General features: G+C 38.3%; 1 protein-coding gene and 1 long non-coding RNA gene across 3 annotated transcripts in view; one reads left to right on the top strand and one right to left on the bottom strand.

Moving 5' to 3' along the window:
• PLOD2 (procollagen-lysine,2-oxoglutarate 5-dioxygenase 2) overlaps positions 1-1,695 on the bottom strand; it is a 104,161-nt gene extending 102,466 nt beyond the window's left edge. For both annotated transcript variants that reach the window (XM_002759516.7, XM_008983709.5), the window contains exon 1: positions 1,392-1,695. In XM_002759516.7, the coding sequence (XP_002759562.3) occupies positions 1,392-1,500 (109 nt within the window). In that variant the 5' untranslated portion in view covers positions 1,501-1,695. The remainder of the gene's footprint in view (positions 1-1,391) is intronic.
• LOC144579909 (uncharacterized) lies at positions 1,608-13,960 on the top strand. Its single transcript, XR_013528582.1, has 2 exons — positions 1,608-3,656; positions 11,063-13,960. It is a non-coding gene; the product is annotated as an uncharacterized LOC144579909 (long non-coding RNA).
• Positions 13,961-17,383: the final 3,423 nt, after the last annotated feature.

Here is a 17,383-nt window from a genome sequence, read left to right as displayed (position 1 = left end):
AAAGTCCTTAGAGGTTATCTTATTTCCCAGTAAAAGTTTCCTTGGGTGTTTCAACAAAGACATTTTTTCTGGGGAATTTTTTTGTTTTGTTTTTCCTTTTTAAATGTCTCTATTTCCAATTTTGCTGAAGGCATTTACATTTTTTTGCTATATATTATGCTAGAAGAAATATTTTTAAATTATGCAAAAGTTTAGCTCAAATTTAGAGGAATCACATGGGTTCAGAAATCCTTTTTTAAATGGTCACATATACCTAACAGAAAGAAAAGCATCCTGTAACGGATAGAAAACCATCTGAATGGTGAAGTTTCTTAAGCTAACAAAGCAAGCACTGTTTGGCAGGAATGTAGAAAGATGGGCAGTTCAGCCATTTTTTGAAACACTTAAAGATGAAGACAAAACTATTGCTACATGGATTAGCTGGACTGTAGACCAAATGTCACTTTTTGAATGTAACTCTTAAATAGAAATTTCTATCCTTAGGCTTAAGAAAAATTCAGGTAGAAAAGCACTTATTAACTAAGGGGGAAAATGGTGCCAAAATGACTTTAAAAAAAAAAAGGTCATTTAAATGCAAGATCTAATTTCAGAGAGTTGAGCACAAATGTGGAAAACAAGGACTTCTCATGTACTGCAAAAGGCAGCAAAGCATGTTCAGACGAATGTAGTGAAACTCTTTAATCTGGCTAAATGTAAAAAGTTTTGTTTTACATGAACTTGACTAGACTCTCGCTGCAATTCCAGCTTCTGAAAACAACAGTACCGGGCTCAAGAAAAGGGCAGGTAAGGGGAGCAGCTGTGTGTCCACAGCTTCCCCTTCAAATCCCAAAGGAGGAAAGCTGCCGCCTGGAGATACTCGGTAGAAAGGCAGCCTTACTGAAAACAACTAAGGTTTTTGAGCGTTGTTTTTGGCAAGAGAGAGGTGTTACCGGCTGCTTCCTGGGGTGCTGGAAGGAATGTGTCACCATCAATCAGAAAGTACACTAAGCCCCGTGTTCAGGTCACAGAGGGACTACGGCCTCTTCCATCACGGATAAGTCCATGCCAACTCGCAGAAAGGAGGAGAAAGGAGAGCTGCAGGAAAGGTGTTGGTGCCCATGACCCGCAAGTCCAAAAGGAAACCAACTTGTTCTGCAGGGGAATTCGGGCACGCTGAGTTCACCGAGAACTCCAAGGAGCCAAGGAGGGCCGGTTCGCCTACACTTCCCCTGAGATCAGCGCCACCCCACCGCAACTCTGGGGAAGTTAGCGGGGGCCTGTCCCTCCTCTCCAGGAGGGACACCTAACTCACCTGGCCGGCCCCGCGGAAGGGCTGGTGGATGAATGAAATGCCACCCCCCCACCCCTACGGCTGAGCCTCGCGGGACAGCGGCGGACCGCGGGGTGCTCACCTGTGGGGATGCTCGAGGGCTTCTCTGAGTCAGCACCTAGGCAGGGATTCCAGGGGTGAAGGACGAGCGCAAGGAGCAGCAGCTGAGGAGTCACCTTGCGCCCCACCATGTTCGGCCCTCGAGGGCCGCGCGGGCTCCGGCGCCCACGGCCCCGCAGCGCCGCACTTCTCGCGAGAGCGCAGGGACCCAGGTCCGCCCCGGGCTGAAATTGCGGGCGGGAGCAGGCGGGCGAGGCGCGCGGCTGGCAGTCGGAGCGGCGCGTAACGCCGCAGAGTCTGTCAGGTCGTCGGCGGAGGCGCACAGCAGCTGGCGCGCCGGGCCCTGCGGCGCCTTATAGGTTCCCTGAGGGGAGGCGAAGAGGCGGGCCGCGCCCTGGCTATTGGCCGCCCGCTGACCCGCCGCCACTGTGCGCCCGGTGCGGTCGCCTCCGCTCGCCCTCCCGGGCCCCACGTCTGGACTGTTTGCTCAGCGCGGACACTATTTAAGGAGCCGCCTGGGGCTACGTGTGGAGGCTCACGCAGCGCTTCTGGCTGGAACGGGGAAGCCTGCACTTTGGTTTGGGAGTGGGTTTGGGAGTGGGAGGAGGAGCCGCCGGGAATCCGGCGGGAGGGCGGTGCTCCCGTCTCGGTTCCTGTCTGCTGCCCCAGGAGCTTCCACAGCAGCCTCGAAGGGTGAGAAGTTGCTCTTCTGTGGACTCAGATGCTCCAGCCAATCTGAAGTGACTGCACATCTGCAGCAATCTTGGCTGAATGAGACCTCGCCAGACTTTAAGCCTCGGAAAATGGATCTCCCCTCATTAATCCGAGGGCAGGTTCATCACCCTGTAAAAGGAAAGCTGTGCTTTTATTTGACTCCGTAAACCGAAACTTTTATTGTCCAGTGAACATTTCTTGCTCCGTCGCTTGTGCCAAGAGAGCCTTAGACGCTTTCCAGTAATGAGGCTTGTAAATCCTGTGGAATCGGAGCCCAACGTGTGTAATCCCGGGGCTGTGCTTACAAGATCTTCCACTCCACGTGGAAAATTACTCACAAAGATAATGTCGGAGCGATGGAGTTCTCCGAGCCATGGTCCCCACTGCTTCCACTTTTGACTGATGTCTAAGAAAATTCCAGTTTTTGTTGTTATTGTTCTCACATTTTAACTAGCCAAGGGTCGAATCTGTTGGAATGAGTGGGAGCAAAAGCGCAATTAAGAAAAAAGCTTGACAGTTTTGCCTCATACATTCATTCAATGACATAAACTATCATATTTGAGAAAGAGAACCAGAATGCTACCATTCTGGAATCTTCTGCCTAAATTTTCTTGAAATAAGAAAAAAAGAATCGAGACAACACCCGTTTTAACTCTGGGTCTTTGAAATTAAAACAAAATTGTGGAATATATGTCCATTATGATTGCATTTTGTCTAAAATTAACACAAGATAAGACGAGCTTAATGCTTTCATCTTATCTTGAAAGCATTAAAAACAGGTGGAAAAGCCTGCAAAGAAATGTTGCCTGGGATGTGACATTTTAGAAAAGAATCATTTCCTGTGTCCAGAACTAAGCCAGTTATTACTCTGAAGGTTTTGAAGGTTTCCTCTCAGTTTTTTTAAAAGAAGAGGAAAACTGGAGAAAGTTCTGAGAAGAGTAACAAATAAAGAAATGGAAAGTATGACCTGTGAGAATGAAATAAGGTTTATTTAGTCTGAAGAGAGAAAAAAAGCTAAAAGATGGATTCCTTAATAACAGCCTTTCATGTGCGGCAAGCACAGCTTCATAAAACTAGGCACAAAGCAAACAGCATCAGTCGTCTGAGTCCAAGGATCTGCTAGGAATGGCTGGTGTTTTGGCCAAATCTGTCTCCAGAAATCCAAACCAGTCATTGACAAACTCCTTGAACTTGACTTCTTGCTTCCGTGGTTCACAGTATCTTTAAGAACTTGCACAACTAGAACCTGGCTTTCTGCCCTCCCACACCCCACATTCCCCTCATGCACACTTAATGGCCTCTCTACATCACAGGTGTGTGTGGGTGTTTAAACTCCAAAAGTCCACTAATAATTGCAGATAACTGTGACATTCTTCCTTCTCTGTGAAGAGTCATGATGTCAGTACAGTGAGACTCATAGAAACCAAGTGTTTCTTTGGGATTTTCAAATACCTAGACACTTCTAACGCAGTCTGAAAGAGCCCCAATTCTGAAACCAAATCCTTCCTGCCTTCTTATATTTCCAGTGGTCTGCTGAAGATTTCTACTTGGATGCTCCATTGGCAGAAACTTGGTATGTCTTTTAACTCATCAAATCCAGATCCCACTCAGCTCCCTCATCTCTGTTGATACTATTGCTCTCTAACTTATATGGCCTCAGACATTTTTACTTCTCTCTTCCCATCCCCCACACCGGCCAACTCAAAGAGCTGGACTCCAAATCTTGTCATTTTTTCCCCTTTGTGTTTTCTCTTCATCTATTCCTTTCTATTCTCACTACTGCCTCACTAACTAATGCACTCTTGAGTATATCCTAATGGTGCTGTTTCCTAGACTTTCCCCACCACCAGTGTGATACCACTGTCTACCACAACTAGATTAATCATACTCAGATATCCTTTTGATTGCTTCATCACCAAACAGATTTCATAACAGATTTGGAAACAATCCAAATTCCCTAACCTAGTATTCAGATTCCTTCATGCTAAACTAAACCTAACCAATGTAGTTTCCTTTATTATTTCCCAAAACAAACCAAATACTTTGTCACTTTAATTTTCTGAAGTTTAGGTAGGAATCATTTGGGTTCCTCCGAAGGCCAAGCATGAGCCCAAATTCAGTGACAAGCAGTTTGTGGAGTTTTGAGAAAACAATATAGGTGAAGTAAAATAACACAGGAAAGGGAAAATATCCAATTAAATCAGCCACAGTGTGTAATTGGAGCTTAATCCCACAAAATTGATGTACTATCACTCAGAAATGTCCTGGTCAACGGGCCGGAGAACTGGGATATTATATGCCTAACACCTATCAGTCATTGACTTAAAGCCTGAGGGACACTCATTAATTCCCAGTCATTCCCGACTGCTATGTAGCAGCCATTCCAGTGATGTAACTCTTGATCATAAGAAGTCAGGGTGGCATGCTCAGAAATGATAACGAAATTTGAGGAGAAATGAGAGAAGCAGCATTTGCTCAGCAATCATATCTTTGTTTATGTTATTCTAGATCTTAAAAAAAAAAAAAAAAAGGATGACAAAATCTGTCCTCCTTCCTTCACTGGACTAATGTCTATCAAGCTCAAGTGCCACCTCCTACAGGAAGCCCAACTGGGGTAACTTGCGCTACCTCACAGGCTGGGTTAGATGTCCCTGTTCCATGATTTCTAACTTCTGAAGCAAATCTCTCTCATTTGTGACAGGGTCTTTTCTTAGAATTATACAGTCTGTTTATTGAGGTCAGAATTCAATTATTTTTCATCATTGAAGAGTAAGTACCATAGTAGCACATTTGTTTATTCATTGATTCATTCAAAAAACATTCCATGACTACTATATCTCAGGCTGTTCTAGATAGATGTTGGTAAAAATAAACTTATCAGTGACAGAAAAAACAAAAATCTATTGTCCTTCCAGCTTCAGGTGAAACAAAGAGATAAGCATATTATGGTAATAAGTGATACAGAGAAAGTAAATCAGGAAATGTAACTGGGAAAGACCAATAAGGAGGGGAGGTATACTGAAGCCTTAGTAGAGTCCTGGGAAAGCCCCATTGCAAAGATGATTCTTAAGCAAAGACCTGAAGGTGGCGAGAAAAGGAGAGGACCATGTTGTACAGGGGTCCTGTGTTCCAGGCAGAAGAAACAGGAAGTGCAAAGACTGTGAGACCAAAAATATCTGGAGTGTTGTGAGGAGGCAAGAGGGCAATTGAGTGTTCAGTGACTGTGGGTAAGAATAGTAGGAGATGAAGCCTGAGGCATAAGAAGCAGGGCAGAGACAAGCGGATTAAACAGATAGTGTGATAAGAATAGAGCCTGATAGCAGCTTTGTCCTTTATCCTAGATGAATCTAAAAGCCATTTGGATGATTGTAAGCAGAGCAGTGACATGATCTGAAGTAGGATTTGATAAGGATCACAGAGTCCACAGCTGCCACATTAGAGGAAGATAAGGGAGGGCGAGTGGAGAATAAAACATAAAGCCTGTAGACCAATTTGTAGGCTAATGCAGTGGTCCTGATGGAGGCTTTAAGCAAGTCAGTAGCAATAAATGAAGGTCAATTTTCAGATAGATTTGAATTTAGAGCCAGCAAAATTTGATGGTTTGAATGTGGGTGTAAGGGAGAAAAAGGAGTCAGCAAATATTTATGCAATGAATATTTGTGGAGTGAATAAGAAATAAAGCTTTGGGAATTCGTGTAATAACCCTGGAGGTACAGAGGAAGGGGGATGTTAAATGAATTAGAGGACAAAGAAAAACCACCAGACATCCAAGAGCTGAAACTCAGAGAAGGTGGACCCTTTGAGGAGAGAGAAAAAAGAAATCAGCAAAGGAGACTGTTACAGTCAGACAAATAGGAACAGTGTTACAGAAGAAAGACTTGGAGAAATAGGAGGAAGCCTCAGGGAAGTCATTTATTATAGCATTGGGAAACACAAGTTTAAGATCAAAACTTAAATGGGAGCAGAAACCACAGTGAATGTAAGATATAAACTGGAGATGAGGGCTTGGAGAACACCATGAAGCAGAGTTTTTGTGCTGTGACTCTTTATTCTAAATCAAGCCTCTGCTGCAGATGGTCAGGGGATGACCTCTCTAATTTTAGGATGATCAAGTTGCCACAAATCTTAAGCTTTCCCTAATATATGAGAGGTTTGCAGTTATAGTCTGTAGGCCCCAGCAGTTTCCTAAATTCTTTAAACTGTAATTTGACAAGAATGATTTTCTTGTGACTTTTTCAAGGCTAAACATCTTTTCAAACAAAACCTGTGTGACAAAATAAAGTGACCTGCTTAACACATTAAAACAGGTTTCTTCATGCAACCAAAACAGTTATTAATTACAGGAAAAATGAGCATGGGTTATCTTCTGAGGTGCTGTATTTCTTTTGTTTCTTATTTGTGTTCAAGAGAGGCCCAGGCACTTTAAAGTATATTTTTAAAATAACACTAATTGTATGTTTTAGTCATTTAAGTGTGCTTATCTGGAATCTTCTTTAGGTGGATATGAGTTGTGAAACCCTTGTACCTAGCAAAATGATGTCAGATGTAAAACTAAACTCAGCCAAGTTTAAAGTAAGAAGAGCAGGCCAGGATAGGAAACAATGCCAGCAAACACAAGTATTTTGAAGATGATTCCAGCAGATGTTTGTGCTAGTCAAAATGATTGGGCAGAACTGTCTAGGCCATGAGTCATTCTACAGGGTCAGCAGTCATTGTGGCATTCACATTCAGTCTTCCAAGTATGTTTGACCAAAGTTCCACATGTCATCGCATACTTCTTGGCATACGTAACACCAGATTAGCATTAATTATGATTAATCACCATGTACAGTCAACATTTTCTTGTTCAACGGCAGTTTCTAATGATTTTTTTTATTGGCTCTCTGTCCTTACAATCTCTCATTCTCCTGCTTCTTGCGACCATTTATCTCCTTTCTCTGGCATCTGCTCTGCCCATAGGTAGATTTACCCTGAAACTATTAAAGCTTAAATGTCAGTGTCCCTCACTTGCAAAGGTTCCTGTGAGTGTTAGGAGTGTCCAGGAGTTGTAGAATATGCTAGGAGAAGGGAAGCCAGGCTATAATCAGAAATAATCACTAAGAAACATTTCTCAGAAACTGCCTGGGGAAATCTGAGAGAAAAGGGGCCTGAGCCCCAAGGATTCACTAAATTATTAGGTTTTCTTTTCTTATCCTAAATAAGTCCTCACTTCTTTATTTTATATTTGCAACTCGTATAATCTTTTTTAAAAAGATCTCTAATGCTTTAGACTCTCGTAAATTTTGACTGGCTTCTTGTCCTACCCCTTGAATCTAAAACCAGTCCTTTCCATAATTATTGAGAATAAAAGAAGTCTATGATCAATACTTCTTGTGCTCAGCCTGGCATTGAATCTCTCTGAGTCAGTTCTGGTTGTACGCTATGCTCAATTTATGATAATGATATTGTTACTTTATTCCTCTGTTAGTAAGCATTTCTTTATATACCTTAGTTCAAGTATTTTAGTCACTATTTTGGATCCCTGTCTGATTGTGTAATGCATCTCAGACTGAGAAATTTCCTGATCTTCTACGTTTTCCAGAAAATGGAGTTCTGTCACTTAGTTGAACCTCTGAACCTCCTCAAGGTCTCCTGCCTGTATTACCATCTGCTATTAGGTATTCTCTTTACCTGTCCTGCTCCATGGCTCTTAGTCTGCTGGTTCTCATCATCCATATTCTGGCAGAGCTTATTATGACAGACCTGAGCTTAACAGACATTGATTACAAGTGTTTGAATCAACCAGGATACTTTCAGTTAAACAATTGTATGCTACTTGGTGAGATCTCCAAGGATGCTAGCTTGAAATGAAGTAAAGTCTACCTAAGAAAATATAAAGATCTATTATGTAATAAAACAGATATAAAACTCTAACATTAGATATTGTTTTGTTAAAGCTATAAATAACTCTAATATTAGATGTTATAGAAAGAACAGAGGATAAAATCATAGAAAATTATAAAACTTTGGTGTTAGGGAAGTGGATATTCTTCAGAAATAAAACATAAAAGTACAAATGATATTCTTAACCTGCTATTCTTAAAATCTGGGTAATGCATTCTGTGGCTTTTTTTTTTTTTTTTTTAAAGAAACATTTTTGCAATAGAACTGAAAGTAAGGAGAATTTACTTTAAAGCATGTACCAACAGAGAAAAGAATGGAATTGGCCAGTGTGCCACACCATGCCCAGTCTGACTGCAGCACATCAGAATTGTAAGTGTTGTCTTCTTTAGAGTATTTTTAAATTACAGGTTTCTGAAAGGGATGGTTTACATCAGGTATATATAATTTTCTGTATTATAGGCACAGATCACAATGCACAGAGCTACTTCATCCTTTTTGAAGATCACTATAATGATCATGCAGGCCATTTGCTGAATGCATGTGAAATGTTCAGTGAACTCCTTGCAGACATCTTATTTTGCAAAGTTCTCTAACATTAACATCACACCACTCTGGTATTAAAAGGTAACCATTTGGTTACTGCCCTCTAATTTATCTTTTACTTCAAGGGCAGTACTTTTCTTAATTACTGCTGCAGTGTTACTTTGTTAGTGTCTATGGGCCCTCTTTTTTTTCCCCCAGCTGTTAATATGTTTCTTTTTCTCCGCCCCCACCTAATATGGTTCTTAAAAATTGGAATTCAGAGACTACTGACACCAATTTTTTCCCGAAATATTATTTAGGTGCAAAGGATTATCAGTATTTACCAAAATAGGTTTTAGCTCCAATAAAAAACAAATACTTATTCAAACAACAAAATATTAAATAAAAATTTTTTCCTTTAACATTTTAAATTTAAAAAAAATGAAAAATATTATCAAATCAACTAGTTTAATGCCTTCTTTGAATTCTTCAGTTTTTCAGTAATTATAATTTGTTGCCTAAATCAAAATAAATAAATGATACAACTAGTATCCCCACAGCAAGACTGACCAAAATCAGTCACAAAAGTAGAAAATCTCTTTATTCCACTCATCATTGTTTTCTTTTTCTTTTTTTTTTTTTTTTTTGAGACAGAGTCTCACTCTGTTGTCCAGGCTGGAGTGCAGTGGTGCAATCTCAACTCATGCAACCTCCGCCTCCTAGGTTCAAACAATTCTGTGCCTCAGCCTGGGGTTACAGGCACCTGCTACCATGCCCAGATAATTTTTTTGTATTTTTAGTAGAGATGGCGTTTTACCATCTTGGCCAGGCTGGTCTTGAACTCCTGAGTTCGTGATCTACCCACCTTGACCTCCCAAAGTGCTGGGATTATAGGCGTGATCCACCGCGCCTGGCCCCACTCATGTTTTATTTTTTTTTAAGTAGGTGCACAGTTTTTCATTTAACAAATAGTTTTAGTGCAGTGACCACATTGCACACACTGCTCTTTGTCTTTCAGCTTTCAAAATGAACTAGATCCTGCTTTCTCTTTAAATACCTACATGCAAAATCAAATCACTGTGCTAAACAATAAATTAAATTATGTTATAAATTGATTTAGTCTGTAATATATCTAAATTAAAATGTATTAAAGAAAAAGTAAATTTTCTGAATTTGGAAAACTGGATTATTTTGAATAGATTACAGTGTCCCAGATAAAATAATAATTTGAATTATCTTTGAAAGGTAAATATTGTGTTGTGATTTGTTGTTGATATTGCTAAGGTGTATTTGACATTGGTGTACAATTAAGTAATAAAAGTTATATAGCTATTTCCTAGTCAAGGAAATAATTAATTTTGATATTGCAGCTACCTAAAAGCAAAAATGCCTCTTTTTATGGTGAGAATAAATCAAGGGAAGGTAAGTTATTAGAGTTTATTTGTAGTCTTTACTGTTGATGATAGGGGATATCCCCTCACTTTCACATGCACTAATTTCTTTTTCTATTACAAATTTAATTTCCATTTTTAAGAGGATACTTTAAGAACTGCTCAACAATGACAGTATGATATTATGTTGACCTCAGGTCTTTGACTCAGGCCAATCTGGGTTCCAATCCTGATTTTGCCATTTATCATCTATGAACCCCTGGGCTGTTTTCATTGCCTCTTGATTTAGCTGAAATTAAATAAAACTTATTATTGCACATATGAAGTTATCCAAAGGCAGGGAAGTCCCCAGGCACAGTCTATTAGGTCTGTGTCTCTATTTCTCTCTGATGATATCGGCTCTGCCCTCCTATGGTTCTTGTACTGTTAGCAACATGTTTGCAGAAGTCCTGGGCATTATGTTGACAGGAAGTTACCCAGAAAAAGAAAAAGAAGTGCTTTTACTTCTGTCTTTGCCCAGAAACTGCCCAAAAGTCATCTCCTGTGTCACTGGTCAGAATTAGGTCACAGGGTCATTTTTAAGCCAACCATGCTAGAGGAAAATGATTGCCATTCATGTTTAGCTTCATATCTATTCCTGGAGCTGTAGATGATATCAGCTTTCTCTGAATCACACAGGACACAGTTTAATTTGGAAACTTAGGCCTCATGAGGAAGAATGTATGAATGGTTGAGTAACCAATATAGTCCATTACCTACCTATTAGTTGACTGCCTACCAAAGAAGATGGTAAGTTGGTAGAAGTCTTCTTCTTCTCTCTCTCTCTCTCTCTCTCTCACACACACACACACACACACACGCCATCACCAATCCTCTGAATATATGTCACAATTTTAGTCAGATTAAGTGTTTGCATGAATGTGGTTGTATAAATAATATTTATTGTTAAGCTAAGTAATTCACCATAATTTAATTTCCTTTCTTGTATTTTTTCTGCTTTTCCTGGAATTAATAATTGCCTTTCAAATGTACTTATGGTATAATAAAGTATCATTAAATTCTTTATTCAGTTCCTTAGTTTTCTGTGTGCCATCAATACATTTTAACTCTTTAGGATAAAATGTAAAAGTTCAACCAATGTGATCAATCACATCAAGCCCTTTCTTTTTTCTTTTTTTCTTAGAGATGACTCTCCTAGAGGAAACCTTCATCCTTCTCCTACCTGGACTGATAGAGCTGAAATTCCCATGTGATTTCTCTTCACTGTAATCACTGGAATCCCTTAGCCTGTCTCCTTTATTGGATCCTCATTGCTATGATTCATTCCATTGTTTTGGTGGAACTTTCTGAGAAAAGGTTCATCCTCCAGTAACTTCCTGAGAAAAGGTTCATGAAATGTAAATGTTTTGAAACTTTCCATGCCTAAAAATCTCCTCATTCCACTCTTACAAGTTAAATGCTAGTTATAGCAAATACACAACCATTAAATTGGTTTTCACTTTCCTCCAGAATTTCATATTGATTGTTTCATTGTCAGAATAACTTCTAATCAAGTTTGTTTTCACAACCTATAGCTTCTCTCTCTCTCTCTGTCTCTTTCTCTCTCTCTCTCCCCGCCCCCAAAATCTTTTGTATTTACCATGTTCTAAAATTCACAATGACATAATGTTGCATTTTGGGGTAAATCTTTCGTCATTGTTCTGTGTATTCAGTGAACCATTTTTTGAAAAATTTTCCACTCCATTTTTTTCTATTCTCTCTCCTATATTGATCCTCTAATTTCCTTACCTTCTCTGATTTTGTATTTATTTGCCTTTTTATTCTATTTAGAAAATTATTTAAATTTATCTACCACTTTCAAATTTTATGTCATAATTTAAATTTTGGAAGCCATTTCTTATATTCTGGATGTTCATCTTTAAATGTCAGTCTATTCCTGTTTTAGGAATACATTGTCTTTTAATTCTTCAAATATGTTTTTAATAGTTTTCTTCTATTTCATGCCTGCATTCTATTTTCTTAAGTTGCTTTATTTTGGCCACCATATTTGTGTGAAAGCTTGCCTCATATGGTCTGCTTATCCTTGACTTTCTATTCATTACATGCATGAGGTGTTTAAAAGATGACAGATAGCTCTATATGCAAAGGTGGGGTTTGTCAACTGGTATACATTTTGTAAGGTGATGAGAGAAGAGGAATATTTTGTTTGGGGAAAGCTCCCAATGTCAGTATCTGTCTTTTCTCTTGCTTCTCTTGTTTGTTTTTTTTTTGTTGTTGTTGTTGTTTGTTTGTTTGTTTTAAGTCACAGTCTCTTTGTTACCCAGGCTGGAGTGCAGTGGTATGATCTTAGCTCACTGCAACCTCCACCTCCTGGGTTCAAGCAATCCTCCTATCTCAGTCTCCTTAGTAGCTGGGACTACAAGCATGCACTACTACACCTGGCTATTTTTTGTACTTTTAGTAGAAACAGGGTTACACTATGTTGGCCAGGCTGGTCTCAAACTCCTGACCTCAGGTGATCTACCTGCCTAGGCCTCTCAAAGTACTGGGATTACAGGCATGAGCCACTGCTCCTGGCCTTGATGCAACTTCCCTGTAGAAGAAACCTCCAATTTCCTGAATGTAGGGGAGGTATGGCTTTTACGTTTGGCTCTTATATTCTGGCTCTTGAATAGGGTGCACTAAAATAATCATGTGGGTCTTACTACTCAAAATATAGAGTCTTATTAAATTCATCTTAGGTGAGTTTCTTAGTCAATGCCCTCTGTTCCATATACTGCAGAAAATAATTCCCCATTTCACTGAAGAGTTGGAGTCAAAGGAGGAATAGTTTTCTGTCTATGTCAGGAGAAACAGAAGATCTGTCGCCCAGAGACTTCCTATAAAGACTTTAATCCTTTGGCTTGTGGCCCTATCACATAACTTCACATTCCAACCTATGTAGTAGCTCCAAATTACGAGTCCTTTTCTAGCAAGAACTCCTTTGTTTCTTAGTGAAATTTTGATCTGTGGGCATACAAATTTCAGCTTCTTGAAATTTGTATATGAAGTCTGAATGATCAACATATTAAACATATCTTCTTTAAAAACTGTATCATCAAAATGAACTTAGTCACTGAAGAGTGAGCTTGATGGTGTCAACATTCCATAACATATAAGCTATTTATTTTACTATCTCTATATAATTACACATCAATAAAATTTGAACTTGACATGTGGGAATGAGGTAATCTGGAGGAAAAGGTTTTTAGGGGTTCTTTGTAGAAAGTCTGTGTTTGTTTTATCTGCTGATAAGGACATACTTGTGATTCCATACTTGTGATCTGCTTTATTCATGCTTCTGTTTAAAGAAATAAAATGTGATGGGGTGCTTTAAATCAATAGATTCAGCTCTCAGGAAGAGGATGAAAATGTCTTATGAAACTTTTTGATGCTTTATTAAATAAAAAATGTATTGATTCATTTGTAGAACTTTGGGCACCTTGTACATCCTGAGTACTGGGAATAGAGTGTGTTGGGAACAGAAGCATTTTCAGTTCTCTAGGAACCTACAATCTATCATAGGGGATGATGATGAAAAAAATATTAAAAGCATGGTAAATGTGATGAAAGGAAGAAGTACAAGGTGCATGGATATGGGCTGGTATGGAGGGTTAACATAGTCAGGGAAGGCTTTGGTAAGAAAATGTTTAAATAAAGACCTGAAATGTAAGTAAGACTCACTAGATGAAGGAAGATTTAGGGAGAAAGTATTCCAGGGATTTGAAAATCCTAAAGCATGAGGACAAACACAAATTACTGACCAGTAGTGAGCAAGGAGGTGTGTAAGAGGAGGTGGAACTAAAGAGGCAGGGTGAAGTTGGAAGGACACTTGGCGGAGAGTTGGCTTTTATGGAAATGTCAATTGGAAGTTATTGAAGAGTTCGAAATACAAGGGGAACACAATCAGAATTGCTGTTGAAAAATATCCTTCCAACTGCCATGTAGAGAACGGATTGGAGGTGACACTACTTTTTGGATATGCTCCAAAAACAGCTCAATTTCATCCTTTTTTTTTTCCATAAAGTAAATAGAATTAAAATAAGATTTTGTCTGTTTTCCGTACAGTAAATAACATTTTTAACAAATGATCTTTTTTCTCACAGTAATTGCTTAATCTCTCCTTCATAGGGAAGGTTTAACTCATAGGGAGGAAATGAAGCAGAACCAACTTTAGACACCATAAGCTTGGCACTAGTCCAATGCATGTTGTTTAAGTATGTTCAGAAACAGCTACAAAATATTTACGTATAATAATATAACTTTCCTGAGATTTCTATTATCATAATTGGCCAGAATTAAAATGAATATAAATATTGTAAAAAAATTATATATACAACATTTAAAAATCTATTAATAATAATACAATGAAGCATCTAACTTGAAAAATAAAACATTACCAAGTGGCATTTGTTTTCAACGAAAATTTTACATTCGATATTGAGGCACTGATTCCTCAATTTTTATTTAAATAGGAATGCATCTCATATTTACTTAATTTTGCAAAAATTGTGTTATTAGAGGTGTTTTATAGGATAGAAATTTTTTTATATTTAAAATAATTTACACACGTAGTATCAAGAAGATTTATAAGCAATAAAGCAGCATAGAATATACATTATGAAAAATCCTCCTAGACATAAAAGCAGATTTTGTGGCTGCATTAGAAATAATTAAGTCTTGGGTCAGACATGGTGGCTCAGGCCTGTAATCCTAGCACTTTGGGAGGCCAAAGTCAGTGGATCACCTCAGGTCAGGAGTTCAAGACCAGCCTGGCCAATATACTGAAACCCCATCTCTACTAAAAATACAAAAATTAGCTGGGTGTAGTAGCAGGCACCTGTAATCCCATCAACTCAGGAGGCTGGGGCAGAAGAATCAGTTGAACCCAGGAGGAGGAGGTTGCAGTGAGCCTATATTGTGCCCCTTCACTCCAGCCTGCTTGACGGAGCCATACTGTCTCAAAAAAACAAAACAAAATAAAAAAGAAATAATTAAGTCTCATACACATAAAAACCAGAATGGAAAGATTTTAAATTAAACTATAGCTTTGTTAAGAGTGTTTTTAATAAGATTTTGCATAAAGCAAATTTAAAAGCTTGATTATAAAATAATTCAAATCCTTTAAAATCTTCCATAAACAAACTGGAATCTCCGATTGTTCATAAAAAACATGAACGACCCTGTCGCTACAAAAGAATAAAAAAATTAGCTACGCATGGGAATGCGTGCCTGTGGTCCCAGCTACACGGGAGGCTCTGAGGTGGGAGGTTTGCTTGAACTTGGGAGATCAAGGCTGCAGTGAGCCATGATTGTGCCACTGAGCTCTAGCCTGGGTGACAAAGCAAGCCCCTGTCGCAAAAAATAAAATCAAATAAAAAAAATTGAAACTCAGTGAAACCTTGTCTCAAGTGATAAAACTTTTAGAAAAATGTTGGCAATTTAATGTTTCAATTTGTGGAAATCCATAAATATTTTTGACTTTTCAAAAAAAAAAAAAAAACAATATGTAAATATGTAAAACAATATGCCTAACAAGCTTTCTAGACAGCGCATGATTTGTAACTGCATTTGTATATTCCGAAACCTTTGGAGTACATTTAAATGTAAATTTAGTTTAGCATTAAGTCAAAAATATTTAACCAAAATGTATAACTATCATAGTAGTTCAAATTCAGTGTGTTTTAACAAAAACTCTTTCTCGAAACATATAATTTTTACAACCAAAATAAATTAGTTTTGTATTTGTCTAAATTAAATCCAGTGTTTTTCCTGTAATGATTTTAAGCACTAATGCAAGAAAGTCCACAAAATATCTGCCACTTTATTTTGCATTAATTTGTTTCTTGCATATTTGAGAAAATACATTCAAAATTGAACAAAGTTCAGTCTTCAATGTAACTAAAAAACCAATTGTATTCAAATTGTAAATTTGTGGATTATCTGCAGTACTAGAGTAACATAACTCTGAGAATCAAGTACTCATAGATACTAAGGTCACTATCAAGACAATCTATATCAATATTATTCCCTTAATATCAAATGTTGCTGAGATGTTCATATGCCCACCTACAAAAGGAATTACATGTGACTGTTTCAGTGCATCATTTGAAGAAAGTTTGGTTTTGGTCTTATGACAGTGTGAAGAGGTAGATATGGAATGTGAGGCATAGGTTTTACATTTCCCTGAGTTGTCACAAGGATTTGCTGATACAATTTGGCATCATTCATGGTGCCAATAATCTCTGTGTGCATTTCAGAAGTAAAACATTTAGCCTCTCTTAAAGGGATGTAGTAATTGTAAAAAGGAAGATGTTGTGTAAGGTCACTATGCATGGAGAGCTTCTGCTTCTCCAATGAGTTCTCATCAGAAAGTGCCTTCTCTTACTTCCTGGGCTCCTGAAGATAGCAGGTCCAGAGCCACACGGAGGCTTTCTACCTGCCTCATTGTAGGCACCCAGGAAAACATGTTTGATTAACCTGAATTATGAAATAAGTTGATATAGCATTGTTTGATAATTTTCATAGAATTGCTTGAGAGGGTTATGTCTTCTTTGGTTGAATCAGAAACGGGGTAAAACTCAAGATTTATTTTTTAAAGTTACATCAATGTGATTCTGTTTTAGAGAACTTTGGAAGTTAGTTTGAAGGCAATATTTTTAATCAAGTGTCAGTTTCCAACCTTACAAATGAAATAACTCTTGCCCAGTACTTGTAAGCCATATACTACATTAGAAATTGTCACATTGTTTTTATCGATAGTGAACATAAAGAACATAACGACCTTTCCCAAAATAAAATTTGAAAAACTAATTTGCTGTTCAATTTAATGAGATCTACCTAAGATGCCTAACTCCAAGTTGTTATTATTACCTTTTTAATAAGACAACGTTTTCCTCATTTTTTTGCTCTTTCCATGAGCTAAGTGCAATTTGAATGAACAATATTCAATAACAACAAAAAAACCATTAAGTTTTTCCATGGCATGTTTCAGGAATGAAAGAATTCATTTTTGATCATTTGCCAACATAGGGCTATCTGATTCTGGGAAGCTTTCTCTGTTCACTTAAGGCCTTGTATAACTATTTACCTCTTTCCTCAACATCCAACCCAGTCTCAATCTTAAAATAATTCTTATCTTTTACTTAACAGAAAAAGCAGAAGCCATTATTAAACAGGTTTTAACTAACTCACCTTCCTGCTTCCATTGCTCCAGCCATAGATGGATTTGCATTTGTTGTGGTCGCTGACTCTCCCAGGAAAGTCTCTCCAACTTTGCTCTGAATCCACTCACTTGTAACCTTCTCACACACCGCACCTTATCCATGGCCCTTTCTCCTACACACTCATCTCTCTCTCTTTACACTTAAAAGCGCTTAAATACAATGCAGACTCTATTATAATGAAAGCAAAAAGCCCATTTACTTGGCTCTACCTATTTATCTACCAAATTTCTAGGCTAGAG

Source organism: Callithrix jacchus, chromosome 17, assembly GCF_049354715.1.
Source record: "Callithrix jacchus isolate 240 chromosome 17, calJac240_pri, whole genome shotgun sequence".
Lineage (NCBI taxonomy): Eukaryota > Metazoa > Chordata > Mammalia > Primates > Cebidae > Callithrix > Callithrix jacchus.
Note: the sequence above shows the minus strand (reverse complement) of the source record. Positions and strands in the feature narration are given on the sequence as shown.